This window comes from Corylus avellana, chromosome ca1, assembly GCF_901000735.1.
Source record: "Corylus avellana chromosome ca1, CavTom2PMs-1.0".
Lineage (NCBI taxonomy): Eukaryota > Viridiplantae > Streptophyta > Magnoliopsida > Fagales > Betulaceae > Corylus > Corylus avellana.
In genome coordinates this window covers 4,516,848-4,532,776 of record NC_081541.1, presented here as the reverse complement: position 1 = coordinate 4,532,776, position 15,929 = coordinate 4,516,848, and the positions used below count along the sequence as shown (strand labels likewise).

At 36.0% G+C, this 15,929-nt stretch overlaps 1 protein-coding gene across 1 annotated transcript; it reads right to left on the bottom strand.

Moving 5' to 3' along the window:
- Positions 1 to 266: 266 nt before the first annotated feature.
- Positions 267 to 8,115, bottom strand: LOC132167696 (uncharacterized). Its single transcript, XM_059578706.1, has 2 exons — positions 6,965 to 8,115; positions 267 to 1,251 (listed from the first exon to the last, which is right to left on the bottom strand). The coding sequence occupies exons 1-2, from the start codon at positions 8,054 to 8,056 to the stop codon at positions 415 to 417; spliced, it is 1,929 nt and encodes a 642-aa protein (XP_059434689.1). The 5' UTR covers positions 8,057 to 8,115; the 3' UTR covers positions 267 to 414.
- Positions 8,116 to 15,929: the final 7,814 nt, after the last annotated feature.

The following is a 15,929-nucleotide window of genomic DNA, read 5'->3' as shown; positions in this document are numbered from 1 at the left end:
TCATGAAATAATTTATAGCGTATGGCAGACAAGTCAGCCTCTAATTAACTAATTACATTGACAAGTAAGATTTTTTGCTTTACTTTTTTTGAAATAAAATTCACTTCTTCATAAATCAAAATCAAAGCTGAAACAATTATGGACTAGCACATCAAGTTTGTAAAGAGTTTATATTACAATTGTAGTACCATAGCGTAATGAGATAAAAATACTTGAACACAAACAATTTGCTATATTGAATGTCATGACTTCATACATATCATCTATGATGAATTTTATTGCAATTCATGTTGTAAACATATAAGTAGCACAATGAGTACCCACAACTAACTTCCTAACACATTAAATAAGACAAACTAACACAAAAGAAATAAACATACATGCATGGAAATAAACGTTTAACACAGTTGACGTCTATAGTAGTCTTGATGGAACTGCTTTTTCTTTTTTTAGTATCAAAGCCTCTCTCAAGCATTCCTCGATTAAGTTGGATTTTGCAGATTTTATGTACTCGAGTTTTCTTGTACATTTCTCAATTTGATCAACAGTATTGTCTACTTGCTTTTCAACATAAAGACCAAAATGAGCATGTGTAACTCTCTTCAATCTATCAAAGGCAAACTCAATTTTAAATCCTGCAAATTGCAAGATTTTCAAGCATCTCCACCAACTGAGAAGTATACCAATTGTGATATCCACAACCTTGGTGTTTCTCATACGATCTATGCACTCACATAACATGCAAAAGTAGAGCGATCTCCCCTTAGGACTTGATGTGGATTCGGCACCAATATTCCCATAGTTAGAAAGCAGGTGGTTTAAAATAGGGGCTAACCTCCGAGTAGTCATGTAATCCCCAACATTGACAACCTCTTCTTTCGTAATAGAAGAAAGAATATACCAATCATAAGGAAACTTGTAACTCCAATACTTATCATCATCGCCAAACTCCATGAAATCTGGACAAGCTTTGTCACAAAACATTTTAATTTCCTCACGGTCATATGGCTCTATCCATCTAGCAGTAGTTATTTCCTTTATTCTAGCCTCTAAAAGAACCACTTCATTTTCATTCTCGTCTTCTCTCAAAGTTTTTAAAACATCTTCCCAGGTTAAAGTTAGCTCGAGTTGTTTTTTATCTTTTGTTTGCACCATCTCTTTTGCTGCGTCTTTGGTAATAACCTTACCAAACTGTCCTAGAGGATTTATCAACTCTACATCTCCATATTCTCCATTTAGCAATGATATTACCTACAAATCAAACCATAGACTATGAGTTAAGAGCATGAACTAATTGTACTTGATATATGAATTAAAGTGCTAGTATTTGTATTAAAAAAGAAAATTAAAGTGCTACTCATATATATGAATCATACAATTTTTTCATGAGTAATGCTAGAAGTCCTTTCATGTCTCTCTTGTGTCACTCCAAAATTGATGTGGCTTTAAACTTACTATTAAATTTTGATTTAACGATGATTTTAATAGCTATGTCAGTTTTAGAAGGACACAAGATGGACATGAGAAAAACTTCGAGCATCACTCATGAAAGAATTATATGACTCATCTATATGATTAGTAGCACTTTAATTTTCACCATCTACGCACACACTTCCTAGGCTTGGTCCACAATATCACATATCACATTATATTTCACATACATACAGTCATACACGGTCAAAACGACGCCGTTTTGGATGTTATATTATAATTATTATTAATATAAAATATATAATATACATTTATATTATTACATATAAGGGTACAACCGCCCTAGGCGGTTAGCCGGTTTTTTATAACCGCCTACCAAAGCGGTTAACGGGTTTTGGTTGGCGGGGCAGTTGAACACCCCTAGTTCCCAATCTAGCCTATAAATACAAAACATTTGTATTCCATATTATTGGTGTTACAAATTAATGTGCTTTGACTTGTCAATTTTTACCTTTGGTTGTGCTTATTAAACTCTAGTTGTAGTCGGTGAAAATGTGTGTTTGTTGTGAAGCCACGTGTGGTTCTAGAACTTACTTTTGTAAAAGGTTTCTCTTGTCTTTTGTATGGAGTAGCTGCAGAAAAATGAGATTGTAAGAAGAAGAAGAAAAATAGAAGAAAGAGCCGAGTCCCTTGCAGAAAATTGTTCTTCCTCTCCCTATTTTTTTCTCCTGTTTTTTCCCCTGTTTTTCTCTTGCCTCTTACTCATTTTCTGCAGAATTTCTGCGGCAAGTTGTTCTTCTTATTCTCTTGTGTTTCCTTTGTTTAATCTACTGCCCTTGGAGTGTGTCTTGCTGGAAAATCCAGCCAACAGAATTTGGTATCAGAGATTGGTTCTAAGAAGAGCTTTGGGCAGAAATTTGAAGAGAAAGAAGAGGATAAGTTGAAGGAGAATCCATGGCCAGCACAAGCATGAATTGGAGCAATGTCCAGGTACCAATTTTCTCTGGTGAAAATTATGATTTCTAGTCTATAAAGATGAAGACCTTGTTTGTCTCCATAGATTTATGGGAGATGATAGAATCAGGATATGAAGTACTTGAATCTACATCAACCTTGACCGAAGCTCAAAAAAAGGAATTGAAGGAAAACAAAAGCAAAGATGCTGGAGCTCTTGGGATGATTCAAAGGGGAGTTTCAGAAACTATTTTTCCAAGAATTATAGGAGCAACAAGAGCTAAGGAGGCTTGGGACATTCTCCAAGAAGAATTTCAAGGAGATAAAAAGGTAAGAGCCATCAAACTCCAAACTCTTAGAAGAGATTTTGAAAATATGAGAATGAAAGAAAATGAAAGTGTGAAAGATTATTCCACTAGATTTTTTGAGTTGGTAAATCAAATGAAAGCTTATGGTGAAAATATGATTGATCGTAGAATTGTGGAAAAAATATTGATAAGCTTGCATGAAAAATTTGATCCTATGGTGGCTGTAATTGAAGAAACAAAAGACCTCTCTAGTTTAGGTGTCAAAGAATTGTTGGGTTCATTGAAATCTCATGAGCAAAGGTTGGAACGACACTCCGAAATGTTAATAGATAGTACATTTCAATCTAAGCTCACTGTTAATTCAAAAAATTATGAAAAGAGAGCATTAAGTCATGAACAAGGTGAAAGGGACTTAACTAGAGGAGGTAGAGTTTTAGAGCAAGAGGAAGAGGTATAGGTAGCTATGAAAGAAAACCAAGTGTGGAAGGCTCTTCACAAAGATGTAATATTTGCAAGAAGAGTAGTTATGTTGAAAAAGATTGTTGGTTCAAAGGAAAGCCTCAATGTTTTAATTGCAAAAAGTTTGGCCACTTGCAAAAGGATTGTAGATTCTTGAAGAACAATCAACAATCTAATTTCACCGAGGAGAAAGAAAGTGAAGGGAACTTGTTCTATGCTTGTTAACATGTTTCCGAGAAGAAAAATGATACATGGTTCTTAGATAGTGGTTGTAGCAATCACATGACACTGGAGAAGGAAATTTTCCTTGACATAGACACTTCATTCCATTCTAAAGTGAAGATGGGAAATGGTGTTGTGGTAGATGTTAAAGGGAAATGCAATGTTGAAGTTGAAACCAAGAGAGGGCTGAAGAAAATTCGTGAAGTTTTATTTGTTCTGGAGCTTGATCAAAACTTGCTTATCATTGGACAACTTATGGAGCATGATTATGTTCTTCATTTTGAAGGTCGTACTTGTACAGTTTATGATGAAGGAAGAGAAAAATTGGTTGTGACTGAAGTTAAAATGGCTCCAAATAGAAGCTTTCCACTCACTTTCAAATATGCAAAAGACATGGCTTTAAAAGCTAGTGTAATTGATGAATCATGGTTGTGGCATAAAAAATTTGGTCATCTAAATTTTCAAAGTCTCAAGCTACTACATCAGAAAAATATGGTGCAAGGGCATTAATGAAAAGAATGAAGTTTGTGAAGGTTGTGCTCTGGGGAAGCATCAACGACAACCATTTTCCAAAGGAGTAGCATAGAGGGCTAAGAAGATGCTAGAGTTGGTGCATACTGACGTTTGTGGGCCTATGCAAACTCCTTCTCATTCTCAAAACAGGTATTTCATTCTCTTTATTGATGATTATAGTCGCATGACTTGGGTTTATTTCATGAGACAAAAATTTAAAGTGTTTAATATCTTTAAAAAGTTTAAATGTCTTGTTGAAAAGCAAAGTGGTTGTTTTATTAAAGTCTTGAGAAGTGATAGAGGGAAAGAGTATACCTCAAATCAATTCTGTAAATTTTGTGAAGATGAAGGTGTGGAGAGGTAGTTGACAGTCTCTTATACTCCACAACAAAATGGGGTATCCGAGAGGAAGAATCAAACTGTCATGGAGATGGCCAAGTCTATGTTGCATGAAAAAGGCTTACCAAAAGCATTTTGGGCTGAAGCTGTATACACAACTATTTATTTGATGAATAGATGTCCAACCAAGGCCGTGTGGGATAAAACACCATTTGAAGCTTGGAGTGGAAGAAAGCCATCAATCAAGCATCTCAAAGTGTTTGGTTGTATTTGCTATGCTCAAATTCCAAAGGAGAAAAGATACAAGCTGGATGAGACAAGTGAGAAATGTATATTTGTTGGCTATAGCTCAATGTCAAAGGGCTATAGGCTGTACAACTTGAAAACCAACAAAGTAATTATCAGCCGAGATGTCTTATTTGATGAGAAAGCTAAATGGAATTGGGAGCAAGGCCAAGTTGAAGAACAATTGGTTCCGGTGACTGTTTTACAGCAAAGTCTAGCCCAAGCAAGTGCAAGCAATGATGATAGCACTCACCCATCATCAAGTTCAACTCCATCACCAAGCTCAAGCTCAACTTCTCCAAGCTCAAGTCCAATTAGATTGAGGAACTTGGATGATATTTATGCAAGGTGCAACTTTTGTGTTGTTGAACCTGAAAACTTTGAAGAAGCAATGAAAGAAGATAGTTGGAGAAAAGCTATGGAAGATGAAATTGAAGTTATTGAAAAAAACAGAACATGGAAGTTGGTTGATAGGCCACAAGACAAAGAAATCATTGGTGTGAAATGGATTTACAAAGTGAAGTATAATGTAGATGGGTCGGTTCAAAGAAACAAAGCAAGGCTAGTTGCAAAAGTATACTCACAGCAGCCCGGAGTTGATTTTCATGAAACTTTTGCCCCAGTAGCTCGCTTGGATACAGTGAGAGCTTTAATTTCTTTAGTAGCTCAAAAGGGTTGGTTATTGTACCAACTTGATGTAAAATCAGCCTTCTTGAATGGAAAGTTGAAAGAAGAGGTGTATGTTGAACAACCTCAAGGATTTGTCATCCAAGGTGAAGAAGAGAAAGTGTATAAGTTAAGAAAAGCTTTGTATGGGCTAAAACAAGCTCCTAGAGCATGGTATAGCTACATTGACAATTACTTCCATGAAAGTGGTTTCAAAAAGAGCTAGAGTGAGCAACCTTGTATGTAAAGCATCAAGGTAATGTTGATTTGTTTATTGTTGCATTATATGTTGATTATTTGATATTAACCGGAAGCAATGCTAAAATGATTGAAGAATTCAAGAAAGATATGGTGAACAAATATGGGATGAGTGATATGGGGCTGCTACATTACTTTCTTGGTATTGAAGTTTATCAAGACAAAGAAGAGGTGTTCATTTCACAAAGAATGTATGCTGAAAAAATTCTGAGAAAATTCAGAATGGTTGGTTGCAAACCAATGGCTACACCACTTGCATTAAATGAAAAATTAAAGAAGGAAGATGGATGAAAAAAGGTGGATGCTACTTTCTATAGAAGTTTGGTTGGAAACTTGCTATATCTCACTGCTACAAGGCCTGATGTTATGTTTGCGGCAAGTTTGCTATCAAGGTTCATGCATTCTCCAAGCCATTTTCATTTTGCAGCAGCAAAAAGGGTGCTTAGATACATTCAAGGCACCACAAGTTATGGAATAAGGTATTGTAGAAATTCCATAGTAAAGTTGCTTGGCTTTTGTGATAGTGATTGGGGTGGCTATGTTGATGATATGAAAAGCACCTCAGGTTATGCCTTTTCACTTGGATCATGTGTGTTTTCTTGGTCCTCAAAGAAGTAACAATCAGTTGCTCAATCTTCAGCAAAAGCTGGATATGTTTCAGCAGCATTAGCCACATCTCAAGCAATTTGGTTGAGAAGAATACTTGAAGATATTGGTGAGAGGCAAGAAGAGGCAATACACTTGCATTGTGACAACAAATCAGCCATAGCAATGGCAATGAATCCAGTATACCATAGCAGGACCAGACATATTGCAATCAAACATCATTTCATTAGAGAAGCTATTGAAGAAGGTGAAGTGGAGCGGAAATTTTGCAAGTCAGAGGAGCAAGTAGCTGACATTTTCACCAAAGCATTGCCAAAGGAGAAATTCCAGCAACTGAGAGAAGCATTGGGAGTTCAAGAACAGCACATTAAGGGAGAATGTTACAAATTAATGTGCTTTAACTTGTCAATTCTAACCTTTGGTTGTGCTTATTAAACTCTAGTTTGTAGTAGGTGAAAATGTGTGTTTGTTGGGAAGCCACGTGTGGTTCTAGAACTTACTTTTGTAAAAGATTTCTCTTGTCTTTTGTATGGAGTAGCTGCAGAAAAATGAGATTGTAAGAAGAAGAAGAAAAATAGAAGAAAGAGCCGAGTCCTTTGCAGAAAATTGTTCTTCCTCTCCCTATTTTTTTCCCCTATTTTTCTCTTGCCTTTTACTCATTTTTAGCAGAATTTCTACTGGAAGTTGTACTTCTTATTCTCTTGTGTTTCCCTTGTTTAATCTACTGCCCTTGGAGTGTGTCTTGCTAGAAAATCCAGCCAACAATTGGGCATATATATTGCATAGATTAAAAGGACTCCACTCATATTTTTAGAGAGTAAAGATCCTTAGAACGTTATTATTATTTTTTTTAACTTTTAAATCTTGAAATATTTAAAAAAAAAAAAAAATTGAAATATAAGATTCCATGTGCATCAGCTTACCTCAGAGGTTAGGCATTTAATATCAGCAGCAAAGTGACATTGTATGCACTGATAAATGGGTAATATTAGTGGATCCAGCCTTTCTTCCTCACAAGCATCGCAATAGAATTCATCGTCTGTCTCATCTTCATGTTGGGCAGGAGAATTGGTAAGAATGAGGGGATGTATGTGGGATTTGTGTTTAATGGTAGATGGTAATGGACCACACGTATGATGGAGATTGAAATCACAATACAGACATCTGAAACCATATGATTCACAACTGGATTTGCAAGCGCTGCACTTGATCAGTTCGTCATCTATATTCTTCATACTGTCATTGAATTGTAGAAGGTGATCGTGGCCTTGGTATGTTATGGCAGGCATTATCACACTAGTGCATTCTATGTCCAAGCAAAAGCTGCAATTCTTATACTCACAAAAGTAGGCGAGGTTGTCCCGGATATCCTGGCGACAGGCATTGCATCGTCGACTACCTTTATCCTTGATGCGTTTTAGGGTGAGAGGGCCGTGGTATGGATGAAAGGGATGGAAAATCTCTTCCGGCAAGTTAAAACACGAGGGATGGAGAAAGAAGCCACATGGAAGGCAACCATAGGTCATCGGGTCCGAGCAGTATGTTTCACAAAGGCGGCAGCGAATGCGATCGGCAACAATCTTGTGGAAGAGTAGCAATGGATGCTGGCCGTGGCTACAATGTGTACCAACAACAACTGCCTCCTCCCCTTCTTCTTCTTCTTCTATGGCTGGCCTTATAAAAGCGCAATTAACATCAAAGTCGACGTCGCACTTTTCGCAGCAGAAGGTGAAGCCCATGCAAAAGTTACCACAAGCTTTACAATAAACACTGCGGTACTTTGGGTCTGGGAGTAGTAGGGAAAGAGGGTGTGGGTGAAGAAGGGGATTGTGCAACTCCTGCGGTAGCTTTGCACATGATTCGTGCAGGTTGAACCTACAGAAATATGTCCTGCAACTGTAGATCAGACCTTCATCGCAGTATTCTTCGCATGCGATGCATAAAACCAAATCTTCTCTCTTCTTTCCAGTCAGCGATAACACATGCTCGTGACAGGAATGCTTAATAATCTCCATCTCGATCTCTGTCTTTCTCTCTAGGTATGTTTTAACCCAAATCAATCAGAGATTTTTAATTTTTCTCATCATCTTAGAATTAATAGAGAGTGATCTTCAACATTGTTCTTACAATTATAATGTCAGACTGAAGAATTAGAGAAATCAAAAAGAAAAAAGATAGCGCAGAAGCTTTACGTGCATGGGTCCCACTATTGAAGCACAAGATAAGGAGAACAATAAGATTTCGGATAAGGATTTCGGATAAGGATTAATCTCAAAGAGTTTTAAACCCACCATGATCGTATTCTCAAGTAGTTTGATATCATCAGTATTCTCTCAACAACAATTGTATTTGTTGTGATACTAGCGTAGCTTAAATTTAAATGTAGATAAGTTATTTCATTTAAATTGTTTCAAATTCAAATTGTATCTATCTTATCTTTGTAATGTTTCCTATAAATAGTAAGCACACCCAAACGTTGAAGTTGGGATTAAGTGTTAACAGTAAATTTATTTGTTCTTATACCCACCACGGTCACCCTTTGGCTACAATTAGGGAGAAACGGACAAGTGACGATGATTTCACAGGGATGGTACCCCATTGGCCCCCTCAGGAAAAAAAAGGGGAGGTAAACAAAACAGGAAATTAAAAGGATCTTAAAAAATAAAATCCTCAAAATCACTCAATTAAATTAACATTTATCCTTCCAACGTACGTAGAAATATATGTGTTTATTGCGAGCTTTCAATGCAAATGTTAGTTCAAAATAGATGGGAAAGGAAAAATCTGTCTCAGTTTAGAAGAAAATTGTCCCAGCTAAAATTGTTAGTTCAATATTATCTAATTTCTTTTGACATATTGTGATTTTAATTTCAAACAATGAAAATCATTCTACCAAACGCAACCTTCTGCGACTATAAAAATATTATGCTAACGCTACACTGATCAGCAATTCAATACCAGTTGTGGGAACAAGCTTTATAAACAAAATATGCAGAATTCCAGCAATTCCGTAGTAGTTTAATTAAGACATTTTTCCACTAGTAGCTGAAATGAACATTTTGGATTTTTAATGCATTTTTCAGTACTTTGCACAGCTTTAAAACCCTAAACCACAGCAATTGCTTGCTTTTCATGTCCTCTTTCCTCCATCTCTATCCCTTACCATCTGTGCTCACAATTGAATGACATAAATAAGAACAAGGCCACAAATATTCCAAGGTTTCAAGACTATTACACCTGCATGTTTACATCTGTGCTCCCAATGTAAACATGCAGGTGACGTGTGAAAATGGTTTTTTATTTGATGACTTTGATTTTTATGAGAGATTATTTTCAGATTATTTGATTGGGTGATTTAAGAGAGAGAATGATTTAATAAGGCAAAATAAAATTTTTAATTATTAAAATTGAGTATGATTGAAATAGTGGAGGAATTATTAGTAGAAAGAATTAGATGGTGAAGTGATGTAAGAGATATTATTCGAGAGTGTTGATATTGGTGAATTATTATCCGCAAACAGCTCAACCACCCACTTTCCTATTTTTTTCTTTCTTTCTTTTCTTCTCTTTCCCCATTTTTCCACGCGACGGTCCACCCTTCTTCTTTTATTCCTCCATTTACGCTGTTGTCTTGTCCCCCACTCCTTTCTTCTTTTCTTTATTCTTTTCTCCTGCATCCTCTCCCACATGCACATACAGCTCCCGACCCACTTTCAATTTTTTTTTTCCTCTCTCTTTGTATCTTCCTCCTTGTCTCACACATGACACACCTCCCACTCAAGAGCACTCACTGATTGCTGTGGATAGGAGTGTTAAGTGAGTGAAGCCCTCGCGATCGAGTTCGTGTATGTTTGACTCGATTATTAAATGAGGTGTTTCGTGATCGAACATAGATAATTGTTCGAATATTAAACGAAGTAAACTCAGCTCGTCCTCAAGAAGTAGTTCAATCGGCTAAGACCACGCTTAATGAAATGGAGGTCACTAGTTTGAATTATCCTTCCTCCTCTTGTGTAGACATGTAAAAAAAAAAAAAGTAAACTCAGCTCGACTCAGTTAGGTTCGTTAGCATCTCGTATAAGGTTCGAATTGGTAGTTATTCAAATTTGCTCATATTAATATTAAAAATTGATAATTTTTTTTTTTATCCGCATACAGCTCAACCACCCACTTTCCTATGTTTTTTTTTTGGGTTAAATACTAAATTAGTCCCTAGGGTTTCACAACTTTATTTTTTCCCCTCTGGGTTTTCATTTTTATCACAGGAGGTCCCTGTGGTTTTGATAAGTGACCAAATTAGTCCATCCGTTAGTTGACCGTTAAACTGGACACGTGGACCAATCAGACGTCGACACGTGGCACATATATTAATTTTTTTTTAATTAAAAAAAATGTTTTTTTTTAAAAAAAAAATTAAAAAAAATATATTAAAAAAAAAAAAAAAAAGAAAAAAGAAAAATCGGAAAAAACTGGGGGTGGCCGACATTTTTTTTAATTAAAAAAAATTTTAAAAAAAAAATTAATATATGTGCCACGTGTCGACGTCTGATTGGTCCACGTGTCCAGTTTAACGGTCAACTAACGGTCAACTAACGGATGGACTAATTTGGTCACTTATCAAAACCACAGGGACCTCCTGTGATAAAAATGAAAACCCAGGGGGGAAAAAATAAAGTTGTGAAACCCTAGAATTTAGTATTTAACCCTTTTTTTTTTCTTTCTTTTCTTCTCTTTCCCATTTTTCCACGCGACGGTCCACCCTTCTTCTTTTATTCCTCCATTTACGCTGCTGTCTTGTCCCCCACTCCTTTCTTCTTTTCTTTATTCTTTTCTTTCTTTTCTCCTTCATCCTCTCCCACACGTACCGGTACAGCTCCCGACCCACTTTCAAATTTTTTTTATTTTCCTTTGTCTCTACCTCCTTGACTCACACATGACACACCTCCCACTCAAGAGCACTCACCGATTGCTGTGGATAGGAGTGTTAAGTGAGTGAAGTCCTCGTGAGCTTGTGTTTGATTCGATTATTAAATGAGGTGTTTCATGATCGAACACAGATAATGACTCGAATATTAAACAAAGTAAACTCAGCTCATCTCTAAGATGTAGCTCAATCGACTAGAACCACGCTTAATGAAGTGGATGCCACTAGTTCGAATCCCCCTCCCCCCTCTTGTGTGGACATGTCAAAAAAAAAGAAAAAAGTAAACTCAGCTCGACTCAGTTAGGCTCGTAAGCATCTCGTATAAGGTTCGAATTGATAGTTATTCAAATAGTTGCTCATATTAATATTAAAAATTGATGATTTTTTTTTTTTCCCTAATAGCATCATTTTATTATAAAATGATGCATATCATCCATCTTCAAAGCCAAGTGCCTTGTTATTTAAGAGTATTTGAAATTTAAATTTATAATAAAAAAAATTAAATTAAATTAAATATAAGAGCCAACTTATCAATACGTTGAGCTACTTCTTGGAGACGCTAACATATCAAGTTTGTAAAGAGTTTATATTAAAATTGTAGTACCATAGCATATGATAAAAATACTTGAATACAAACAGTTTGCTATATTAATTGTATGTCATAACTTCATACATATCATCTATGATGAATTTTATTGCAATTCATGTTGTAAACATATAAGTTGCACAATGAGTACCCACAACCAACTTCCTAACACATTAAATAAGACAAACTAATACAAAAGAAATAAACATACATGCATGGAAATAAACGTTTAACACAGTTGATATCTATAGTAGTCTTGATGGAACTGCTTTTTCTTTTTTCAGTATCAAAGCCTCTCTCAAGCATTCCTCGATTAAGTTGGATTTTGCAGATTTTATGTACTCGAGTTTTCTTGTGAATTTCTCAATTTGATCAACGGCATTGTCTACTTGGTTTTCAACATAAAGAACAAAATGAGCATGTGTTACTCTCTTCAATCTATCAAAGGCAAAGTCAATTTTAAATCCTGCAAATTGCAAGATTTTCAAGCATCTCCACCAACCGAGAAGTATATCAATTGTGATGTCCACAACCTTGGTGTTTCTCATACGATCTTTGCACTCACATAACATGCAAAAGTAGAGCGATCTCAGCTTAGGACTTAATGTGGATTCGGCACCAATATCCCCATAATTAGAAAGCAGGTGGTTTAAGATAGGGGCTAACCTCCGAGTAGTCTTGTAATCCCCAACATTCACAACCTCTTCTTTCTTAATAGAAAAAAGATCCCAATCATAAGGAAACTTGTAACTCCAATCCTCATCATGTTCGACAAACTCCATGAAATCTGTACAAGCCTAGTCACAAAACATTATAATTTCCTGATGGTCATATGGCTCTATCCATCTAGCAGTAGTTATTTCCTTTATTCTATCCTCTAAAAGAACCACTTCATTTCATCTTCCCAGGTTAAAGTTAGCTCGAGTTGTTTTTTATCTTTCGTTTGCGCCATCTCTTTTGCTGCTTCTTTGGTAATAACCTTACCAAACTGTCCTAGAGGATTTATCAATTCTACATCTCCATATTCTCCATTTAGCAATGATATTACCTACAAATCAAACCATAGACTATGAGTTAAAAGCATGAACTAATTGTACTTGATATATGAATTAAAGTGCTAGTATTTGTATTAAAAAAGAAAATTAAAGTGCTACTCATATATTTGAATCATACAATTTTTTCATGAGTAATGCTAAAAGTCCTTCAATGTCTCTCTTGTGTCACTTCAAAACTGACGTGGCTTTAAAATTATTATTAGATTTATAATAAATTACTATTAAATTTTGATCCAATGATGATTTTAAAAGTTATATCAATTTTGGAGGGACACACGAACATGAGAAGAACTTCTCAAATTACTTATGAAAGAATTATATGACTCATCTCTATATATATGATCAGTAGCACTTTAATTTTCACAATCTACACCTACACTTCGTAGTGTTGAAAATGGTTAAGATTAGTTTTTTGAAAGCAAAATTTTAATTGAGTGTTCCCAATATAGCCTATAAATACAAAACATGTGTATTCCATATTATTGGGCATATATATTGCATAGATTAAAAGGACTCCAGTCATATTTTCAGAGAGTAAATATCCTAGAAAGTTATTTTAATTTTATTTTTTGTTTATTATTATTATTTTTTTTAATTTTTAATTATTTTTTTTTTACTTTTAAAACTTGAAATATTAAAAAAAAAAAAAAAAGTTGAAATAAAAGATTCCACGTGCATCAGCTTACCTCAAAGATGAGGCATTTAATATCAGCAGCAAAGTGACATTGTATGCACTGATAAATGGGCAATAGTGGATCCGGCCTTTCTTCCTCACAAGCATCGCAATAGAATTCATCGTGTGTCTCATCTTCATGTTGAGCAGGAGAATTGGTAAGAATGAGGGGATGTATGTGGGATTTGTGTTTAATGGTACATGGTAATGGACCACACGTATGATGGAGATTGAAATCACAATACAGACAACTGAAACCATATGATTCACAAGTGGATTTGCAAGCGCTGCAGTACTTGATCAGTAGTTCTTCATCACCTCTATAATTCTTTCTAATAATATTGTGGTTGAATTGAAGAAGGTGATCGTGGCCTTCGTATGTTATGGCAGGCATTATGACCCTAGTGCATTCTCTGTGCAGCCGAAATCTGCAATTCGTATACTCACAAACATAGGCGACTTGGTGCAGGTACCGGATATCATTGCGACAGGCATTGCATCGAACAACAACATCCTCCAGGGGATTTCGGGATTTTAGGGTGAGAGGGTGGTATGGATGAAAGGGATGGAAAATCTCTTGCGGCAACTTAAAACACGATCGATGGAGAAAGTAGCGACATGGGAAGCAACCATAGGTCGGGTCGGAGCAGCATGTTCCACACACGCGGCACCTAATGCGATCGCCAGGCATGTTCTCCAAGGGTACCAATGGATGCTCATGGTGGGTAAAATGTACAGGAACTGGCTCGCCCGTTCTTCTATCGCTGGCCTTATAAAAGCGCACTTAACATCAAAGACGACGTTGCAGTCCTTTTCGCAGCTGAAGGTGAAGCCCAAGCAAATTTTGCGAGAAGCTTTACACCGAAACATGCCGTTCTTTAGGTATACTAGGGAAAGAGGGTGTGGGTGCTTTAGGTATACTAGGGAAAGAGGGTGTGGGTGCTTTAGGTATACTAGGGAAAGAGGGTGTGGGTGAGGGTGAAGAAGTGGGTTGTGCAACTCCTGCGGTAGCTTTGCACATGATTCGTGCAGGTTGAAGTCGCAATCAGATTCCCTGCAACTGTAGATCATCACACCTTCATCGCAGTGTTCACAGCATGCTTTGCATATATAAAACCTTATCTTCTCCCTTCCTTTCACTCAGCGATAACACATGATGGTGACTGAAATGCTTAATAATCTCCATCTCTCTGCCTTTCTCTCCAGGTATGTTTTGACCCCAAATCAATCAGAGATTTTTATTTTTTTTCTCACGATCTTAGAAATAGAGAGTGATCTTCAACATTTTTCTTACAATTATATATAATGTCAGACTGAAGAATTAGATAAATCAAAAAGAAAAAAGATAGCGCAAAAGCTGTGCGCGGCCCACCACGGTCACCCTTTGGCTACTTAATTTACTCCTTTTTCTTTTCTGGAGAGAGGGAGAAACGGGCAAGTTACGATGATTTCACATGGATGGTCATTGGTCATGGTACCCCATAAATAAGAACAAAGCCACAATTCTAAGGTTTCAAGACTATAACACCTGCATGTTTACATCTGTGCTCACAATGTAAACATGCGTGCAGGTGATGCATGTGTGAAAATGGTTTTTTATTTGATGACTTTTTTTTTTTTTATCCGTTTTATATGATGACTTTGGGAGTCAAAAAGCTTCTCTCAACTTGACTTTACTCGACACGGTTTGTTGAAAACTAGGGAAACAAAACTGGATTTTCAACACGGGTTGTTGAAAATTATTTTTATAAATAATTGTACCTCATTGGAAAACTATAGTATAATTAATGATATTCTTATAACTTTTTTATAATTATTATTATTATTTTTTTTGACATGTCCACACAAGAGGGAAGGAACTAGTGACGTTCGCTTCATAAGGCGTGGTCCATAATCGATTGAGCTACCCCTTGAGGATAATTATTTTATAATTTATTGGCACATGTCAGCATATGATTAGAACTATATTGCTCACTAGCTAATTTATTTTTTTATTTTTTAATATCCTCCAATTACATGTTGACACAAGCCAACAAGTTGTAAAATAGTTATATTCCGATTGTAGACATTTTTTCTACTCAAAGACTAGTATTATTTTCCAACATTTTCAAGCTGTGTTTTGGTTTTATTAGGATATTCTAGAAAGTTATTAAATTTAGAGTAACATTATATATATCACAACAATATCTTATTATGTTGATATGGTAGGATTTAGTAGTTATTGAACATTATTTTCTGAATTTCCTATAAAAAAAGTGGACGGGGATCACTCCATATAGCATCACTCTATATGAATCTTGTCCCAATCATTCTTAATTTCCTATCGGTTCATGATCCTTAGTCACCGGAACGAGCTAAAAATTACTATGATCGAGAAGGAGTCGGGGGCAAAATATTTTACTACTAGGAACTAATACCTTTTAATTTTTTATTTTTTTATACCTTAAAAATCGTTTGTTTTTAGGAATTGAGGGGGCGCGCATGGCCTATGCTACGAGCTAGTCCCCCCTTCCCTTCGTCCGTGCTCAGTCACTCCATCTAATGAACTGGAATGAATTTCATCTGTGTCCCCGTCAGCGGGCTGCTTGCTGTAAGGAATTGTTCCCAAAAAATATCATTAATGCCTGGAAGTACAGGGATGTCATCAAGC